Raw genomic sequence first — 23196 nt, 5'->3', positions numbered from 1 at the left:
ACATAAAACGCATCATTTGTATGATCATAACCACATTTCTGGTCTTAATAGTTGTTCATAAATAATTCCATCATTATCAATAAATCTCATATTAACCATCACCTCATTTCAAATTTTCAGATTACTGACAACAGAATGTGAGGCATGAAGACCTCATTATTACTTACTCAGATTAATGAGTCACATTTAACGTCACCTGGGAACTCATCTCATATGCTAAAACTCAATAATTACAATACAATTTGGCAAATTATGCACAGAGATATTCGTACAAGAATTTTCAAATAAGCCTCATAGGCATGACTCCCTATAAGTACTATAGTACAAATTTTTAATTTTCATAAGGGAGAATTTTAAACACATAACATTTTTTTTTCACCACAAGAACCTCGTCCTTATATAACATTCTCCGCAGCTTGTAGCCCGGTTTAAATATTTCATATCATATAAAAATGTGAGGATCTCATCCTCAACTCTGAATCACAAGTATTTTGCACATTGTGCCAACTAAAATTTTTCATTTCCTTTCTTCCTTCTTTCAAATAATTTCGGTTAAACAAAATCACAACATACAATGATCCCTCTTACCGGTAGGGCATATAATTTTCAACTGAAATCAATTATTTAGAAATTACATCAAACTCATCGAATTGATTAACAAAGGTCACTTTTAGCCTCACAACTATTTTTAGTGACCAACACATAATGATAGACATAGCTATCTCCATATAATCTCCCCAACAGAAGTATTCACATATGTAGATTTAAGAATTACGAAGCTCACTCATAAGTGGAGCACAATAGGAGAACTTTCCTCGGTACTCAAAACCGAATCAAGTTAAGGAAATTTTGACTTTATAATAATTCGAGACCGTACTTATAACGATGTCGTCTGGTGTAGCAACCTCAGCCATACCATAGAAAATATATCACCGGACTGTGTCTCCACCTCTAAAGTCTCACCTCCACCTCTAACATCCTGACCTTTACCTGATTCATTAGGTGATCTCATGATACGTCTGCATCTTCCGTCGGAACCACAACTGGTCTAGTAAATACATTATCTTTCCACTACCTCTACTTGGCTCGAAGCCATAGATCAAGATACCCTCAATAGCTCATAACACTTTTACTCTATTGATGCCACAATACCATAGTGAGATTAAACTCAAATCATTTGTAAGCTTGTGAAAACTCGGATCATCTAGTACTGTAAATCTTCTGCAAGTCTCGCATTCATCCCCGCAACAGTTAAGCCCACTCTCTTAAGCGATCCTAAATTTTAAATTTTAACACGTACCTTTCATTTTCACATAAGATCTTCTGTCATTCACATGAGGATCACACCACCTCAACAAACTTCGCGGGAGATAACCCACCTGCTTCGCCTCAATATAATATTTCCGTATACCTTCCACCACCATAAGCATTACGCAGTCATTTGATCTTCCTGAGTCTTTACTCATACCGGAACATGAAATTTACTTCACTCCCAACAAGGAGTCCTAAAAAGATTCTTTACACGCCCTTAACTCGGGCTATAACTTGAATCAAGAAAGACTTCAAGCATCTACTAATTCTTCCATCATTCAACATACCCCTTATCATCGATTCTAATTCATATGGATATGCCTTGCAGTACTAATATATTCCTCACATAGCCACAACCATCATTTCCACTAACGGGGACACTACCGAACATATAAGTTCAAAAACACTTGTTCACACAATCAGCACCTCGGCACTCCAGCCATAGGCAAAGATCTGGCCTCAAGTCCTTCAGACTAGCCCAACATCAACTCATAGAGATCACGTCTCGCCCCTCAATCAGGGAATCACAAGCCATCAAGGCACATCTGATACTGAGCGCTCATGCGCACATGCGAACGCGTGAAAGGAATTTCAAGAGTTACTTTTCAAGCTGAATCAAGAACGCACGATAAGAATTCTAGAATGTGAAGTTTTCCTAAAGGTTCTGCAGCTTCTCGAGGATAAATACAGACGTCTCCGTACCGATCCACGAGACTCTACTAAACCTGCTCATGACTCGCGAGACCTATGTAACCTAGGCTCCGATACCATCTTGTCACGACCCAATTTTCTAACCCGGTCGTGATGGCGCCTCTCGTGAAGACAAGGCCAGTCAACTAACCCAAATCGTATCTTTAACAATTATTAAACTTAAATGAATAAATAAATACAGCTTAACGACAATAATAACCAGTGTTTAAAGCCCAACATAACCCGACCGGGGTGTCACAAGTCACGAGCATCTAAAGACATCCTGAACACAACTGCAGGGCCAATAATATACAAAATTAAATTCTGAAATTCTAAAGACAATGTCCGGTGCCGCGAACGCTGGCGGTAACCTTGCTCAGCTACAATAGTAATACCTTCAATGAGCTAATATCCCGCTACCGGGTGATCAATACCTGCAGCTGCACGCGAGGTGCAGGGAGTAAAGTGAGTACTCCGACCCAGTGAGTAATAAAAGTAACTACAGTCCGAAGATAAGAAAATCCAGTAAATACACAAAGTAAGCTAAAATCCAAATATACAGCAACATATGGAACTGAGCAGCTAAACAACAGTATAAATACAAATACATGAATGCAATGCAATGCATATGATGGTACATTCCAGTACCCACTGCGGCGTGCAGCCCGAGCCATCCATATTTATTTATCGTCGACGGCGCTCACTGGGGTGTGTACAGACTCCGGAGGGGCTCCTACAGCCCAAGCGCAATATCTTGGTCAGTCATTGTTACCTGACCAATTTACATCATACAGTGCCATTGTTACCATTGTTTCAAGTATATCATACAGTGTCATTGTTACCACTGTTTCAAGTATATCATACAGTGTCATTGTTACCACTGTTTCAAGTATATCATACAGTGTCATTGGACTCCGGAGGGGCTCCTACAGCCCAAGCGCAATATCTTGGTCAGTCATTGTTACCTGACCGGTCAGCCCATTGTTACCTGACCAATTTACATAATACAGTGCCATTGTCATTGTTACCACTGTTTCAAGTATATCATACAGTGTCATTGTTACCACTGTTTCAAGTATATCATACAGTGTCATTGGACTCCGGAGGGGCTCCTACAGCCCAAGCGCAATATCTTGGTCAGTCATTGTTACCTGACCGGTCAGCCCATTGTTACCTGACCAATTTACATAATACAGTGCCATTGTTACCACTGTTTCAAGTATATCATACAGTGTCATTGTTACCACTGTTTCAAGTATATCATACAGTGTCATTGTTACCACTGTTTCGAGTATATCATACAGTGTCATTGTTACCATTGTTTCAAGTCACTTTATAATCAGTCCAGAAAATAATATAATAAGCCCCTTGGGCATTTACAAAATAGAAGTTTCCAGCCCGAAATACATTTAAAATGTCATTTGAGTTTTCAACACTTAGAATTACGGCTAAGTTTGCAAAACAATAATTAAAACCTTGGACTGAAATTAAATGATATTAATCCCCGGAGGATTCTACAAGTCGGCACAAGGCCCCCAGACGTGGCATTAAGCCCAAATATCATCAATACATGTGTTTATCAGTCGCCAACATATTATAAGTATCAATACAATGTGCGAATCAGTCGCCAATATACTATAATTATCACTCGGGATGGACCAAGTCACAATCCCCAATCATATACGACCCCGCACCTGCCATGGGATGCGTGTCACGCCTCAATATAGCGTTACTATGTGAAAGTCCGGGGTTTCAAACCCTCAGAACAACAGTTGCATCAATTACTCACCTCGAACCGGCTACTTCTTTAGCTCGCGACGTCTTTGCCCCTCGAATTGGCCTCCACGTGCATCGAATCTGCCCAAAATCACAACGAATATGTCGCATTATGCTAAAGGGACAATACCCAATCGAAAGCAATCGAAAATATCGAAATTCACGAAATTTGCAAAACCCGAGCCCCGGGTCCACTTCTCAAAATCCAGAAATTTTTACATCAAAATGTTCCTTATATCGCCACGAGTCTATACATACCAAATTCACAAGAATCGGAGTCCATTTGACCCCTCAAATCCCAAATTTAGAATTTCAATTTCAAGTCCTATTTTCTTACAATTTGGTTATATTTTCATGAATTTCAAGGATGATTGCACAATATAATCATGTATTTAGTTCATAGGACTTTCTTTCAATCACTTCCCGTCAAAACCCCTTCAATTCCCGTCCAAAAGCTCTCAAGGTTGCTCAAAAATGGTGGAAAAATGGGTTGGGTTCGCGGATGAAATGTTAATATTTCGAAAGTACTGTTCACGACACTGTTCACCCTCGCGGTTACTGTTCATGTGCGGTTACTGTTTACTGCTGCAGAAAATACATCATTAAAACCTCAACCAATCATGCCCACATAATTCATAACATTATTAAAACCTGCTCCAATCATCAAAACACCTCAAACAATATCAAATTATCCAAAACTCATCGAATTCAAGCCTAAGTTTCCAAATCACCTAACGAAGCTATCTGAACCATAAAATTTGCATTTCGAGCCCTCTAACACATAAGTCAATATCCGATTGACTTTTCCGACTTATGCTTCCTTAAGAGAGACTAAGTGTCTCAAACCTTACCAAAACTAGTCCGAATGACTTCAAATTTTGCACACAAGTCACATTCGATATTACGGACTTGAACCAACTTTCAAAATCGCATTCCGACCCCGATATCAAAATTTTCACTTCCGGTCGAATTTTCTCAAAAACCTTCAAATTCCTATATTTAGCCAAATGACTTCAAAATGATCTCCGGACATCCGAATTCACTTCCGATCACGCTCACAACTCCAGAATCACCATACAGAGCTATTCCCAGACTCAGAATCCCAAACGGACATCTATAACTCTGAAATGGCTTCCAACCCAAGTTTATGAAATTCTTCTAAAATACTAACTTCCACAATATACGCCGAAATGCTCACGGATTATCCAAAACCAAATCCGGGCATACGCCCAAGTCCGAAATCATCATTCGAATATGCTGGAACTTTCAGATCCCAATTCCGAGGTCGTTTACTCAAAATTCCAATCTTAGCCATTTTCTTCAACTTAAAGTTGCCGCAATGAAAAGTTTCTTTCCAATTTGACTCCGGATTTCTTGAAATTCAATTCTGACCATACGTACAAGTCAATATACCTAAAATGAAGTTGTTCATGACTTCCAACTGCTGAACGACGCGCTAGAGCTTAAAACGACCGGTCGGGTCGTTACAAAGATGGGTCAATCAGTGAAAGTGAGGTTACAGGCATACTAGCAAGGAGGAAGGGTGCACCTGCATTGAATGAGAAAACAAGTGTCCAGAGAAAGAAGAAGTAGTTTCATGTATATGTAATTTAGTTGATGCTAGTTTGTAGGAGAAGTATAGTACACAACTTTCTGAACAATTCATTTGTGTTTTTATTGTAGTAGACCTTTTGTTTTGTTAATTTCTATCCAGTGTAGTAGTTCACTTGAAAATAACTTGGTGGTTTTATCTCCAGTTGTTTAATATTTACATCACTTGTTTTTCATTATCTTAAACGTAGTTATTATATTGTTAGAATACAATTTATCTACCAAAAAACTTCAAATTATCTACAATCTGGAAACACTGAATGTTGAGATTGTATATAATTTTATAGTTGAATATGTATATACTTTGTCGGGAATACCTCCAGCTGTATTTAATTTCTGTATATAACTGTCAGTTCAAGTTAAATTAATTTTATTTAACTTGTAGTCATATTGTAGATAATAAATATTAACTGTTATGAACAGAATGTCAAAAATGGAGGTAGATGCTTGACACAATACAGAAAAACATGTTAACAAACACAAAAACAAATTGAAATTAACTACATTAAGATATTTAAAAACTTAAACGATTACACACAAAATTCTGTTAACTTGAACACACTAACAATTATTTTGAAATACTATTCTAACTACATGATATTTATTTCTTTTTGGGCGCATTCTTGCAAGATCTTTTGTTTTGCCCTTCACCTCCACGGTTTCCACATGACACCTTGTACTTCTTTGACTTTAGTTCATCATATGTTTTGTATCTTTCCTTTTGAGGTCTTCCTGTCTGCCTTTTCTCTCCCGTGTGGATTTACTACTTCATCAGATATATGTTGTGGCACATTCCATTTTCTTTCATCAGGAAGGAGATTTACTGGTATTTCATACGTACGCAGTAGGCTTTCCTTTGTGTAATACGGAAAGAAATAGTTTTCATAAGTTTCATTCCTGTGCCTTAAAGCTGCCAAAGCATGCACACATGGAAGTTCATCAAGCTGGAACTGACAACAACTACATTTCTTGCTTTCAAGACACACAATGTACCGCTTCACACCATCTATCACAGTATGGATATGATCTGTTGAAGCACTCACCTACAATTACATAACAAACATAAAGAAAAATATTTACAATCATAAAAAAAGATTATCTACAATTTATCTATAACTTATCTACAATTTATCTACAAATTATCTACAATCTACAAATTAACTACAATTTGTCTATAATTTATCTACAATATGGAAACACTGTATATTAAAATATTATTTTTCTGCACCAAATAAACAGATATTACCCTAAGTTTCTGAGATAATGTTCTGTTGTTCTCTAATTCTTTGTTGAATTTGGACCCAAGGAATGTGAAAGTACCCTTTGCCTTCAATAACTTCTCGTTCGTCCAACGTTCAAGAAGTGTCCTCATATACTCTAATAGATCACATATTGGCAGCTCTCTTGCATCTTTTGTTACAACATTCAACGACTCTACAATTTTTGATGTCATAGTCCAAGTTCTATTCACCGTTGCATGTACTCTTGACCATTTATGATAGCCAATATCATAGAAGCATGATTCAATACGCGGGTCTATCTCTTCAATCTTCGACATCCTTTCATTAAACTCATCCAGAGTGTATGACCGTGCTGTAGCAAAGTACAATTTATTTAATTACAGATGACCCTTCTTGAACTTTGCCCTTATATTTGTCCAAATATACTACATGCAAGAGTAGTGTGGCACGCCCGGATAGACAATTGATGTTGCCTTCAGGATACTCTCATTCCTATCTAAAACAACACACATTGAAGTTCTTTCACCATATGCTTGCTTGAATTGCTCAAAAAATCACTTCCACGATGCGTCGTTTTCCAAATCAACCACAGCATATGCCAAAGGCAATATTGTACCTACATTATTAGTCAAAAAATAATTAACTGGCAGCTTTGAAAATGCATATAAAAATACAAATACATATAAACTACAATATATCTACAAAGTATCTACAATGTATCTACAATTTATAAACTGCCTACAAAATAACTACAAAATAACTACAAAATAACTACAATTTTATCTGCTGCATCCATTGTGCTTGCTGTCAACATAATCCTCCTGTAGGCTGACTTTAAGAATGTTCCATCAACCACTACAACTGGTCTACATTATTTTCAACCACTTATTGATGTACAAAGAGCAACAAATGCATATAAGAAGCATTCATCTGTTGTCTTCTTCAATTTAACAACTGAACCAGGATACGTCTTCTCAAGAATATAAAAATATTTTGGTAATTTGCTGTAGGAGTCAGCCAGATGACCTCTCAAAAACTGTAAAGCCTTTTCCTTTGCTCTTCATGCTTGCATGTAGCTTAGGTTCACTCCGTGTTGGGACAACATGTTAGTTTGTATGTCCTTTGGTGTGTAAATTGTCTTAGGATCACAATACATTGGAATGATCATGCTACCAACTACAACTGTAGTACGTTTGCGCTGTATGAATGTATCGTCCATTAAGGTGCATGTGTGTTGTCGGTTGAAACTCCTGACCTTGAACATTACAGAATCATTAATTGATGTTGCCTTGAAGCCAATTACAGTTTTCTCCAATGCATATAAGCCAGTAGCTACAAAAAACTACATTTATAATACAGGTTATCAATGTAGATGTAACAAAATGACTGTTTTAACATAAAGTAACAAACTATACAATATAACTACTTTTCATCTACAATGTTTGAAAAAGCACATATCATAAGGAAAATACTGTTTATAATGATCTTTTCACCATTAATATATTCATACCTTCTGTGGCTAGATCTTTTAACCCTGAATTGGTACTTGTGCAAGACCAAATAGTGCTTCATTGCAGTTGCAATTGTTTGCTTGTCTTGATACACTTGTCCTTCTTCGATAACACTTTGTGTACCTTCGGTTATTATTTCACTTTGATATTCCTCTATGACGGGAGAGGCTAGCATATCAAGTAACTTTATTGTCCCAGACGAACCTGCATGAAAATAAAGATAAACAATGTCGTTACAATTTTTTAGAATCTTTGTAGATAAATTATAGATGAGAGAACATTTTGTAGTCAATATTTTTTCCCACATGGATTGTAGTTTAATTGTATTATAAATGTAGTAATTATGTAGATACCCTTACAAATAATACTGTTTTATACATACTTAAACTGATTTATAGTATATTTGTAGAATTTTGTAGATGAAGAGAAAATATTTGTAGTCAACATTTTAGAAACATAGATTGTAGTTTAATTGTAGTATAAATGTAGTAATTTTATAGATAATCATAAAAACAATATTGCTTTATACATCCTAAAACTGATGTGTAGTTTATTTGTAGATAAGTGTAGGAATTTTATAGATATTATCGTAAAATCAGACTTCCATAGAATTTGAAACATAACAAACCTGCACTTGTGTTCTCATTGGTAATAGTCAATTCCATATTGAAATCTTGTACACTTATACATATTGGATACGATCCTAAGTTTTTATTCTCCTTTTTGTCTCCATATACACACGAACCCCCATATCATTCCTAATCTCCATTGGAGGACAATTCTAATTCACAATGTATTTGATTTCTACAATTTTTTCCGAAGTATCAATCATTAATTGCTCTGCAAGTGTAGAAATCAACATACTGTAACTTGCATCCTCATCGAGCACAATGCCATCAACTTGAAAATCTCTAAATCCGTCATAGCTATCCCAATTCCCATTTAATTGTAGCATGATTGAGATTTTGGACATGATTGCGTGTCGTTGCTGAGGTATTGTTCAATATTTTGCCGCTTTTTTGATTTTTTGGATTAAGAAAAAAAGACGAAGAACAGAGTATCGGCAGAATTGATTTCTACAATTTGACTTGAATTTGTTGAATATTTTGTCGCTTTTTTGATCAGTGGATTGAGGAAAAAAGTCGACGAACTGAGCTTTTGCAGAACTGATTTCTACAATTTGATTCAAATTTGTTGACGATTTTGTCTTTTTTTGATTTGTGGTTTAAGGAAAACTATCGAAGAACAGAGTTTTTGCAGAAAAGAGTCTATGTAATTTGATTTTAAATTGAAGATAAAGGATTTCCGTTTCAAATTTGATGTGAAGGTCGCTAAATCAATTAGAATATTCTGTTCCTGATTTGTAGCACGCCTAATTAGGAAGATTCAACTACTAACAAATAGTATTTAATGAATGGTACAATAATTGTAGAAAAAGTATGAACATAGCAGGTAAATTAAAAACTATGTACATATTTGGTAATAAAGTTTCATATATGATATAGGAAGGAAAAAATTACTTTCAACTATCACATTATCAAGGGCCCACATTTTGCATTTGGGTGAGAGGGGTTAGCTTTCTAAATGGCAAAGCGGTTGCATTATACGGTTCCGTTAGCGGCGTTTAAATTTTTTATTATATTTTGTTCAACATTATTTTATCATATTTAGAATAGTAGATCTCGCCCATAAAATAGTGGGATTGCCACATGTAATTAATCTGCACTACCATTGAGCAAAACTGGACAAAAAGTCACTGGAGGGGATCTCATCCCGCCGGATTTATATATTTAGTAGGTAAAATTATAGTTTTGTTAAAGCTTATTGGGCTATCGGTTAAACCGTTAATAAATTGGACAAACCGAGACCCGAACCAATAACGCAATAGTCAAATAATATTAAACCGTTATCGAACTATTTATCCAATAACCCGATATCGATAACCCAGCAACATTTTATCAGTTTAGACTATCGGTTATACCCGATATATGCCTAGCCCTACTTATCACTGAACCAAAGACTCAAGCAAAGTTTATATGATTTTATCCTGAGCAGCACTAATTACAAGCATCAAGGTCAAGGCCATTTTAATGGGTTATGTTGAGCTGAGAAATTTACTGCTATAGCTCAAGCTAAAGCAGGCTGAAGGAAAAATAATTTACTTATAATATCATAGATCTATTGAATGATCTTTATAATTTCTCCATAAATTCTCCACAAATAAAAATAGTTAGCAATTCCCCTATATTTATAACAATACGAAACCTAATTTGACTAGAAACTAGGAAACATGTTCCTATATAATTCTTACTGTAAAACTAGACTAGACATAAACTAAAGAAACTAGTGATTGTCAAACACTAAATAACTTATTAAATTTCTACTAACTTTGAATTATTCTTCCAACGCTGGAAAGACGGAGAATGAGAAGGAAAAAGTAAATACAAGGGTTTGAAAAATTATCTTACAAAAGACACTCATCAAATACAGATAAAATACGGCTTTCCTACTATTGGGTACTTGTTGCCAACATCTCAACATATATATTGGATTACAATGTACTCTTTTTTTTTTCATTTTATATGATACTAGTGTCTTTATAGTTTTTTTTTTCTTTAGAAAAAGATATCTTCTATATTTGAAAACAATTTAGATTTATCAATTCATCCTAAAAGACATGTCTTTATAGCGACAAAAACGTCATTCCATGTATTTCAAATGTCATCCTTTTTCCCCTTAAACTATGTATTTAGTCAAATACAACCATATAAATTAAAACAAGAACTAGTATAAATATCATATACATGATGGACAAGTACATTCAAATAGGAAAATTATGAAATTTATATTACAAACTCCATATTCTGATTTAATCACTCCCAAAACATGTCTAAGGAAAATAAAAAAAAGTGGAAAGGGAGAAAACCTCTTAAATCTTTGAAATTATGTTGACACCTTCCACATTTTTGAAAGTCATCTTATAGACAACCTCTTGAAATTTTTCCATTGCCAGTGGAGGCAAACTTATAGCTATAAGAATACCTTTTTCTCCCTTGTCATTTTTAACAGGCACACAAAAACTAATGAAAGATATAGCTTTTGGTACCCCTCCAAAAATAGGCTTTCCCCATCCAAAATCAACTTCATCAAATCCAGCAGATCTATTATCTGAGACAACAAAATTCCAAGATTTTGACAACTCTGGTCTCCCTTTAATTACCATAAGATCTGCCACTGATCTAATGTACTCTTCATTCATATGATCTTTAACTTTCTTAACCAATTCAACTGCATATAATAATGGACTTGAGCATAATAATCCTGCTTTTGATACTATGGCTGGAGCAACGAATGCATTCCCATAATATCCACGTGGTAGTTCAAATTTTAGTGATTTTCCACGTACATTAACAATATATGTCAAGCGAACAATCTCTTCAGGGTGCAGGCCAAGAGCAATTGTACGATATTTCCATAAAAACGCCACTAATAACTCGAATTTTGTACTTTGACTATGGTTTGGAGAAACTTGATTTTTAATGGCTTCAATCTCTTTGTTTCCAAAGAAAAATGATTTTTGGACCAAGTTGTCTTCTAAAAATTTCCATGCATTTCTTGATTCAATTGGCTCATCATACTCAGGGTGAGTACATGTAATGCATGGTGGTGATCTTGCATTTAGGAGTTCTCTTTCCCAAACAGGAAATATTGTAGGCGTAGAAGCTCCTTGAATAAATTCACTTAATGCAGTTAAAAACATTTTCAAGCCATAGGCATCCATCATAGTGTGATTAAGTCTGATTCCAACAGCAAATCCGCCAGAGCTGAAACGGGTAACCTACATGTAGAAGGTTATATATAAGTTTAAGAATCTAATTTCAGTCAGTGTAAAAGAACTGTTATATTATCAGGCATGTTGGAAATAGTGAACTTAAATGTTTAAGTGTCTAGGTTCATATTGTTGTACCCATGTTTTCGTACTTAAGAGTACATCGTAAATCATTTGATGTAAGCACATAAATGAAATTACCTTTGAAAATTTTACAAAGTTAGTTCATTATGTTAACGTGGAGGTTACAAATATTTATGATCATGAATACCATGTATCAAGAGGGTTTGAAGGCTTAGAAGCTAAACGAATTGAAGAAAATAAGTTTCGTCTAAAGTTGACAAGTTGGGAATGTTATAACATGTACTTTTGGGGTGAGAGTAGGATGCTTAATATCATAAGGAGATTATGTTATGAGTTATTTTAGTCGTATGATAGTCGTGTGTTATGTTTTGAAGTCAAGTTAGTTGTGGAACAAAAGTTGGAAAAGGTCATCACAAGTTACATTCATAGATGTACTGAAAATTTGGGTCACATGTAATTGCGATTTTCTCTCAATATACTTAGGGTTGTGGGGTGTTCAACCAATAAAATTGAAGCTCTATGAGTCTATTATCTAACGCATTAAACCGTTTGTCAATATGATATCAGATTAGAGAGAGATATGTATTTTTGCGAGACTGCGCAGGCTTCTAGGTGACAAGTAGGTGTGTCACCTACTTGCTTAAATGAGAGTCAAAAAAAGGAGCTATTTCAGGTCGGCCAAAGAGCCCAATTTAAGGGATTATCTCCTGCAATATAACAACCATTACATAACATAATAACCAGACCTAAACCCCTGCAAACATCCTCCCAAAAATTTCTCGCAAACTCTAATTGATTTTCTCTCCCTTTCAAGTTCTAATTGGAGGTAAAACCTAGAGTTTGAAGAACCAAGATAGGAGATGAGTCATCCAAAAAATAAGGTACGTTTACTGTCCTCTTTAATCTATTTTTTCTGCTGTAAATGCATGGTAAGTCATTCTATATTTGTAAGAACTCACGAAACGGTGATCGAAAATCGTGAGTTCGAGTTATTTACTTGTAGCAGACTATTTTGTGGACTATTTTGTGTTGCTGTTGGGCTGCGTATTTTGCTACTATTTTATGGTGTTTTGGAGGAGGAAGGGTGTGGAGAAACACCACATAAATGCAGGGTGGTGGGCTGGTCGTTCGTCGTAACATTTTCAGGCTGTTTGACACTACTACGGTGGTCGTTTTGTGTTTGAAGAGATTGGGGTGTGTTGGGTTGTTTTGTAGTATTTTGTAGTGTATATAAGGTTGTTAAATAATGTATATATGTTGTTATTGTTGTGTTCTTGTGTTATTGTTGTTATCTTGAATTTGGAGGAAGTAAGGATTATAGGGGAGATGCTGCCCGTTTTAATACAAAATAAGCTTGTCGTTCGTTGTGTGATAGTTGTACCTTTCGTAACTTAATGATTTAAGGTGTGAAGAGGCAAGTTCAACTTGGTGATTGGAAAGACTGTGATAAAGTATGTTAAGGCTAAACCTTTCTTTATTTTGGCATGATCCCATAAGTACATGAGTTTAAAAACAAGGCATAAAGAAAAGTTCAAACTCCCAAATTTATATACATTATCCTATCCCATAAGTTACAGTATTCTCCATTATCGGGACTTCATATTCAGTTTAGGTTTTCCTTCTTTCAGCCAAGAGAGCAGAGAGTCTATGTATATACAGTATTGGAGTATTTTTACCACCATTGAGCTATAATCAATGGGCACCCTCTGATAAGATGATAAGTTATACATTTAGCCTACTGTAGCCGAGCGCCTATGAGCGAGCCCAGATGGCTGAGATACAGAGCCAAGTATGGCCGAACGCCTATAAGCGAGCCTACTACGGCATAGCAGCTACACATACTGAGCCTTATAGGACCAGACAACTATTTTACTTACTATACTGAAAGAGATGAGTCATTATCAGCAGGAAAGCATATCTTCAAATTATATTTGATCCCCAGGTACTTTCAGTTATTATATTATCAGTTCACTTTCAGCTTTCAGTTATTCCATTGTCTTACATACTTGATACATTATTTCGTACTGATGTCCCTTTTGCTAGGGACGCTGCATTCATGCCTGCATGCCCTGCTAGACAGCTAGATATACCTTCCCAGTAGACAAAGTCAAACATCAGCTTGGTTTGTAAGCTCCACTTCCTCGGAGTTATCAGGTCTATACCTTGGAGTCTATTTTATATATACAGGTTTGATGGGTAGGTCGAGGCCCTGTCCCGACCATGATACAATTAAGTTATCTATAGAGGTTTGTAGACGAGTCCTGTATATTTTTGTATTAGTATTGTGGCTTTACCAGCCCTATGTAGATGTTTAGTTTGGTATTGCTGGTTGTAGACATTATTTCAGATGATTCATAATATGACCTCATCGGCCTATATTGAGGGTTATACCTCTAGAGGTCACAGTTACAGAGTGGTACGCCTGTACGCTCGAGCCAAGCATAGCACCAGGTGCCAGCCACACCTTTTTAGGTTTGGGGCATGACAAATTTGGTACTAGAGCAGTTCTGTTCTAGGAAATCTACAAGCCGTGTCTAGTAGAGTCTTGTTTATAGGTGTGTTGTACACCACACTTATAAGCAGGAGGCTACATGGCATTTAGGACTGTCACTCTTTCATCTTATTCCAGATCGTGGGGTAGAGCTCAATTGTAAGAATTCAAACTCCTAAATTTTATTTTATTTGTAATACAACGATACCTACATCCAGAAAGATAGTTGGTAAGAGATTGAATGTGGATGTGGAAGAGTTGAGTTAGAGGAACTTGATTCTACATGATGCTTATGATGAGAAATTTGAGGTCTTCAGTAGATTATGTGTATACTATGATGTGTAAGCTTATTGATAAGGGACCCTAAGGCATGAATATCTATCCACCTATATGGTAAAAAGCAATAAGAGAATCAGAAGGTAGGTACAACTTTCAACAAGTAAAAGAAGCATGGTGAAGAAGGGTACGAGGTACCCAGTTAGTGAAGATTATCAGTATTTACAATTCAGGCAGAGAAATATAAGCATTCTGAGTTACTTTCAACAGTAGCAGAGATATATACAATTGACCATACTCATCTCAGTTATGCCCTATGGGAGCTAACATATATAGTTTAAGAGAATGATGTGATGTCAGAATCCAGCTTGGGTTAGAGTAACCCGAAATGGTGGATTGAGCCAGGGGAGCTAAAGGTGAAACAATGTTTTGTTGAAGCTTTCAGAATTATGCGATAGACAGAAGTATAAGCAGGAGAATAAGAACAGAGTAAATAAAGTATTATGAGTAATTTGTGATAAATGAGTGATTATGGTAAATCAAAATATGGTAGGATGATAGAGTCTATGGTCAAGTGAAGAAAAAGATAAGAGATGACAAGCTTTGAGACTATAAAAGAGTATATGCCATAAAGTCATATCCTCACTTTGAGAAATAAGTTGGTGAGTCCAACGTAATTACCAGAAGGCTAAGTTAGATCCCCGGAGTAATAGAAATCAGCATAGGCTAGTAAACAAGATAAATCGAACATGATTTAGGGACCGAAGGATTTGATAATAGTTGGCATCGTAAGAATTTCAGAAATCGTGTTCCAGAAATGATAGAATAGACAACAGAAGAATAATCTTTAAAGGTCATTCAGGAAGACACTTCCCTAAAGCAAGCAATTTGAGCAGAGTTGTGCTTAAGGGACTAAGTGTGACAGTTACACTAGGTGCCACCCTCGTGCGTAAGGAATTCAGTTATCCCTGGTATAGAAGGGTTACCGCAAGGTGAGCAAGAGTGAAGAAGTGAAAAGATGCCAAAGATGAAGAGGTAACTATGGACTAGTAAAGGAAGAATGCGGCAAAAAGGCAAAAGGGGTGACCTACAGATAAGTTATGACTCCAGAATATTATACAAGCACGATGGCAAGGAGATGCAGTAAAGGTTCCCTCCCAGGATGTTATTGATAAATAAGTGAGAATGAACATTTGATACATTAGGAGCCAGTGCAAAAGGTAAGTTAGTACAAAAGACATAAACCAAGAGAGGTTGCACATAATATAAATATGGGCATGGACTGACGAGTAGTTAGTAGTTGATTCATGAAGAGCTTAGTTATGGCTAGAAAAGAGGTCTCAGATAAATTAGTAGATCATGCAAGATAAACGTAGTGAAACCCAACATAGGAAATTCAGTCTCGCAGATATGACATCATAATCCTTGAGAAATATTCAGATAGTAGTTGGAGTAGTAAAAATTAATGTATAAGTGTTATGGAAATGAATGAGAGTGACTTTAGGGAGACAATCAAAATTACTATTCAGAAGTAACCCTACGAGCATAAGGGCGCAGAGATAAGTAACTAAGGATAATTATAGGCGAGTAAGTACATCAAAAATTTTGTCGGGTATACGATGTAAAAAGCTCCCAGCTTTACAAGAGTCGGATGGTCTTCCCTAAGTGATAAAATGAAAGACTAGATGAGGAAATAAGGAAGAAAGCTTCAACATAAGCATAGTGACCTAAAGAAGAAATGATCTTGTAACAATAGTCTCACTACAACATTGTATACAATCCAAAAGAAAGTGGCACCTATCATGGCTAATGAATGGAAAAAAGTAATATTCGAGATCATATGAGTTGCACGAAATTTCAATAGGCGTGGGCACTAAGATAAGCCAAGTATCATGCAACAAGTGGCAGGACGACCAGGAAAAGTAATTGCTTACTTTTTAAAGAAAGCTGAGAAGGCACGAATGAAATTATTCGATCAATGACCCAGAGTTAGTTACATTATGAACGCACTTAAGATTTTGGAGTATTATCCATGCATTATATATGTTGACATTCCTATAGCTATAGGAGACCACGGTATAAGTTAAATAAAGAATTGAGTCTACCTCACAACAAAGGCTTGAATTGTTAGAAGATTATATTATGGATGTTCCATAGAGTCCGCCAAAGGCAAAAGTAATAACTAATACCCTGAGCCGCAGATCAGAAGATAGCTTAAGCCTACTTAAAGGCTGAGAGAGAAGAGGAAACTAAAGGGTTACATCATCTAAGTGAATCAGGAGTCTTATTATTAGACCCCCAGATAAATATAGAAATCGTGATTCAAAACACTGCAAAATCATTCTTAATATCAGAGGTACAAGAGAGATAGTACATCATCCATATTGTATAACGGCTCTACCATAAAGCCAGTTAGAAAAGTACCGGCCTCATAAGGAGTAAGTATGAAGCTCCCACTGGATTGTATATGCACTAGAGGTTCAAGTATTATAGTAGAGCTTCAAGTTGTGGATGTGAATTCCACCTATGTGGAAGAGTAGTTTTTAAAGAGACAGAAAATATGATGCTAGATTTAAAGGTAAGTAAGGTAAATGTAAAGAAGGTACGAGATACTCAAGTACAGAAGGTTGTGAATAGTCCAGACTTCAAATAGAGTGCTACGCACGCTGTGATTCAGTATCCACAAATGATAGTTGTGTCGTCGGTGACATATCTTCTAGCTTATGGTTTCTAAGAACCGAGAGATCTAGTTAAGAGAGTAAAGAAGAGTTAGAAACGATGTTATGTCTCGTTTGAGGTTCTAGAATAACATAAGAAAATCTGTGGTGCTATCAAGTTAAAGGAAGGTTGCGAGTCGTATAAATAGATATGTGTAGGTTGCAAGATAAAGTATGCTAGAGCGGCAAGGTTTTAGTTAGACGAGAGTAAGAATAAGAAAATGTGAGTGAAAAGGTGACGAGAATAGGTAAGTCCTCGGGATTAAACCCATCACAACAAGAAAGCTGATGGTTTCCATAAGTTATAAAAAGCTCAGTATAGCCTGAATGAACTCGAAGGAGTTTAAGACTAGGAGCATTTAGAAAAGAGGGAATGCTGCCCTGGTAGTAGAATAAGGGTGTAATTGTGATAAATGATAAGTGGATGAAATTTAGGCCTTCGATTGAGTAATGATTTAGATAAAAAGGGATTTCATGAATTGCACAGGATTAGAATACCCCCATAAGATGAACCACATTGGGATGCTATGAAATACAGTTAATGAAGTATTGTATCGTCCCTAGGTGGATCAGGCAAATGACTTCAGATGTTCCCTGATGATACGTGAGCCCTAACGATAATGTATTACGTATGAGGTATTTTGACTTGTGTAGTTTATGGGGGTGAGTAACTCCATATGATGTATTTTGACTTGTGTTCCAAAGTATGAGATGAGATTAGGCCGTCATTCATAAGATGACTAGTAATAAGGAAGATTTAAAGGACTTAGATTTATACATATAGGATAAGCAGCGAGAGAGTAACCTGAAGTTGGGTAGAAAACCTCGGTAATAATAAGCTGAAGTAAGTGTTATGGTATAGTATAACCTACCTATATGTAGTAAATCCATAAGGATAGATATACAAGGCTACGAAATAGGATATAGCAACAGTCGTAAGTTCAACAAAGTACCGAGCGAAGAACTTCAGTACACCTATATATACCGGGAGGAACAACTTGTCATAGTTTTGTATATGTTCCCAAAGTGAGGCCTGGAGATTGGCTAAAAGCTGGAGAAAAAAGGACAAAAGAGTTTGTAGCACATACAAGGACAAAGTCGTAGAGGCTACATAACAGAATGTCGCAATAGTTACGAGATTGGAAGAATTCCGACAAAACGTTATGGTGTGAGTAAGAGGCCTAAAAGGGGGAATACACTGGCCTTCAGATTTATTCACAGAACAGTTGCCTAGATGGCAAGGGAAATATTATAATATTTGTAACAGCTAGGGGTTATGAGACTGACAAGCGCATTAACCAACATTCGAGAATGAATATTTCAAAGGGGGAATGATGTTACACTCTATGTTTTCGTACGTAAGAGTGCATTATAAGTCAATTGATGTAAGCTCATAAATGAAATCATCTTTGAAAATTTTACAAAGTTAGTTAATCATGTTAATGTGGAAGTTACAAATATTTATGATCATGAATACCAAGTACCAAGAGAGTTTGAAGGCTTAGAAGCTAAACGAATTGAAGAAAATAAGTTTCGTCGAAAGTCGACAAGTTGGGAATGTTATAACATGTATTTTTGGGGTAAGACTAGGCTGCTTAATATTATAAGGAGATTATGTTATGAGTTACTTTAGTTGTATGATAGTCGTGTGTTATGTTTTGAAGTCAAGTTAGTTGTGGAACAAAAGTTGGAAAAGGTCATCCAAGTTACATTCATAAATGTTGCTGAAAATTTGGGTCAAATATAACTGCAATTTTCTCTCAATATACTTAGAGGTATGGGGGTGTTCAACCCATAAAATTTAAGCTCTATGAGTCTATTGTATAACACATTAAACTGTTTGTCAATACGATATCAAAGAAGAGAGATATATGCATTTTTGCGAGATCGCACATGTTGCTAGGTGACAAGTAGGTGTGTCACTTACTTGCTTAAATAAGAGTCCAAAAGGGGCTATTTCGGGTCAGCCAAAGAGCCCAAATTAAGGGCTTATCCCCTGCAATATAACACCCACTACATAACACAATAACCAGACCTAAGCCCCTGCAAACATCCTCCAAAAAATTTTCCACAAACCCTAATTGGAGGTAAAACCTAGAGTTTGAAGAACAAAGATAGGAGCTGAGTTATCCAACAAATAAGGTAAGGTTACTATCCTCTTTCACCCATTTTGTAAGAACTCACGGGACGGTGATCGGAAGCCGTGAGTTCGAGTTATTTACTTATAACGGACTATTTTGTGGACTATTTTGTGTTGATGTTATGCCGCGTGTTTTACTACTGTTTTATGGAGTTTTGGAGGAGGAAGGGTGTGGAGAAACACCACATAAATGCAGGGTGGTGGACTGGTTGTTGGTCGTAACATTTTCGGGTTGTTTGACACTAGTACGATGGTTGTTTTGTGTTTAAAGAGATTGTGGTGTGTTGGGCTGTTTTTTAGTATTTTGTGGTGTATATAAGGTTGAAAAATAATGTATATATGTTGTTATTGTTTTGTTCTTGTGTTGTTGGTGTTATCTTGAATTTGGAGGAAGTAAGGATTATAAGGGAGTTGCTGCCCGTTTTAATACAAAATAAGCTTGTCGTTTGTTGTGCGATAGTTGTACCTTTCGTAACTTAATGATAGTACTATTATCGTTGTTGTAGATTAAGGTACGAATAGACGATTTCAACTTGGTGATTGGAAAGATTGTGATAATGTATGTTAAGGCTAAATCTTTCTTCATTTTGGCATGATCTCATAACTACATGAGTTTGATAACGAGGCATAAAGAGAAGTTCATACTCCCGAATTTATATAAATTATCCTAGTCCCACACGTTACAGTATTCTCCCTTATTTGGGACTTCAATTTCAATTTAGTTTTGCCTTCTTTCAGCCAAGAGAGCAGAGAGTCTATGTATATACAGTATTGGAGTATTTTTACCACCATCGAGCTATAATTGATGGGAAGACCCCTATTGGAAAACCTTTAATCAGATGGTAAGTTATATACTGAGTCTATTATGGCCGAACGCTTATGAGCGAGCCCAGATGGTCGAGATACAAAGCCTAGTATGGCCGAGTGACTATGAGCGAGCCTACTATGGCAGAGCAGTTACACATATTGAGCCTTATAGGCCCTGACATCTATTTTACTTAGTATATTGAGAGAGATGAGTCATTATCAACCGGTAAGCATATCTTCAAATTGTATTTGATGCCCAGGTACTTTTAGTTATTATATTATCAGTTCAGTAACTTTCAATTATTCTGTTGTCATATATACTCGGTACAATATTTCATACTAACGTCCTTTTTGCTGGGGATGCTGCATTTCATGCCTGCAGGTCCTGATAGACAGCTGGATAGACCTTTCCAGTAGACAAAGTCAAACATCAGCTTGGTTGGTAAGCTTCACTTCCTAGGAGTTACCAGGTCTATATCTTAGAGTCCATTTTATATATACAGGTTTGATGGGTAGGTCGAGGCTTTGTCTCAACCACAATACAGTTCAATTATCCGTAGAGGCTTGTAGACGAGTCCTGTACATTTTTATATTAGTATTGTGGCTTTACCAGCCCTATGTAGATGTTTAGTTTGGTATTGCTGGTTTTAGATATTATTTCAGATGATTCATAATATGACCTCATCGGCCTAAGTTGAGGGTTATCCCTCTAGAGTTCACAATTACAGAGTGATACGCTCGTACGCTCGGGCCGAATATGGCACCGGGTGCCGGCTGCGCCTCTTCAAATTTGGGGCATGACACATATGCCCTTTTTAGTTATTCTAGATACATGAACTTTTGGATGAACGTAAATTGTGTGAAACCAGTTAACAATTTAATTTTAGTAGTATCGATCTTGACACATAAACACTCCTTTTGTTATCTTGTAATGCAAAAGTTGAGCTTTCTGAGCAAGAGTGGAGCTTTCTGAGCTTTTAAATTTATCTCCCTCTTCCATCCTTTTTTTGCCTTATGATATTATCAAGTGCCCATCTTATAGCCTACTCCATCCGGTCTATTATAAGTGATTTTTTGGCGTTTTTATTTTGATCTAAAATAAGTGTCCTTTTACATAATCAAGAAGAAATTAATTTTATTTGTTCAAAATTTGCCCTTATTTATATATCCCAATGTGCCAAGTTAACAATATGCAAATTATATTTAACGGTAATTCAGTCAAAATACCTTTTTTCTTTAGGAATGAATAGTTTCTTAAAGAGTGTGCCAAAAGCTAAAAGGTCACTTATTATGAAACGGAGGAATAACAAGATCAACTAAAAGACAGCTACTAATAACCGTTTATAAAAAGTAGGACCAGTAACCTAAAAATAAAGAAGGTTGTCTGCCTTGTCGTTGAAATTCGGGAAAAATTAAGGGATTACTTATGTATTATGCCATTGAACTTAAATATATTGAAACTGTAAAAGTGGAATAAGACGCTATATACATGACATATGTCTTGCATTCATTTATTTAGTGTTATGTACGAATAAGATTTCTTTGTATTGGTGGGAGAGTCTCCTACACAGTAAGTGTAGGTTCGGCTCCCAATATTCTTCTTTTCCGATCCCCTATGTAATGGAATTTTTGGAAGATAAAAAACCAAAAAGGAGATTTATTGATTGTTTACCTGAACTAACAAAAGAGGACAGCCAATGATTCCATCTGAACCAGGAACATTGTGAATCAGTATATCTAAGTATGGACATGGTGGTTTAATTGAGTCTCCTAACTTGTCAAGCTCTATATTTGCATCAGCTTCAACAAACAATATTCCTTCACCATTGCAATTCACCAAAAGCTTCTTATTTGGCCCTTCAATTATCCTACCAGCTAATGGATAGTAAAATACTAGGGTTTTTGACAGTCCATCTTTGATATATTTTGCAGGATCTTTCCCTTCTATTGAAGAATTATATTTGTAAAACAATATTGTGGGCATTTGGAAATGAGTACTTCCTTGATCATCTATATCAGATAGATGTTTTGTCTCGAGAGGTGTTGCTTTAGCTGGAACTACTAATATTGGCTTGTGATGTGTTATTGAAAATGCCATAGTGTGTGTCAAACGTGCTATTCGTTAAAGGAAAGAGTATTCATAAGTATGGATTCTGAAATATAAATCGTAATTAATAGAAGTTTGTATTTTTCGTAAACATTTGAGTTAGATTTATAGTGCCATTTTGCAAGAAGAAACGAGTATGTTGGATCCCACATTGGTGGGACGAGGGTTTCGTTGTCTTTTTATATGGTTTTGGACAATCCTCACCTCAACTAGCTTTAGGGATTGAGTTATGGTCAATATCCACTTATCATAGTATCATAGCTAGGTTCATCTCAATTTATTATTACTGATGTTGGGCCCTCATTTATGTTTTCCATGCTCCAGTTTGCAGGACATGAGAGGGGGTGTTCAATTCCACATCGGTGGGATGAGAGTTTCATGGTCTCTTTATATGGTCTTGGGAATCACGTCATGAGCTAGCTTTTGGGGTTGAGTTAAGTCTAAGGTCCATTCTTATCATAGTATCAGTGTCAAGTTCATCCCAACTTATTGTTACTGATGTTGGGTCCCCATTTATGTTGTCCATGCTCCAAACATGGGTGAAGCCACACTTTGCTTAGGGTGGTCAATTGACCACCCTTTGTCGGAAAATTGCATTGCGTATA

The 23196-nt window shown here is 36.1% G+C and overlaps 1 protein-coding gene across 1 annotated transcript; it reads right to left on the bottom strand.

Annotated features, from left to right (window-relative positions):
- Positions 1 to 11069: 11069 nt before the first annotated feature.
- Positions 11070 to 22582, bottom strand: LOC107786697 (methanol O-anthraniloyltransferase-like). The gene is made up of 2 exons (XM_016608217.2): positions 22157 to 22582; positions 11070 to 11978 (listed from the first exon to the last, which is right to left on the bottom strand). Exons 1-2 carry the CDS (start codon positions 22580 to 22582, stop codon positions 11070 to 11072), a joined length of 1335 nt encoding a protein of 444 aa, XP_016463703.1.
- Positions 22583 to 23196: the final 614 nt, after the last annotated feature.

This window comes from Nicotiana tabacum, chromosome 5 (assembly GCF_000715075.1).
Source record: "Nicotiana tabacum cultivar K326 chromosome 5, ASM71507v2, whole genome shotgun sequence".
Lineage (NCBI taxonomy): Eukaryota > Viridiplantae > Streptophyta > Magnoliopsida > Solanales > Solanaceae > Nicotiana > Nicotiana tabacum.
Note: the sequence above shows the minus strand (reverse complement) of the source record. Positions and strands in the feature narration are given on the sequence as shown.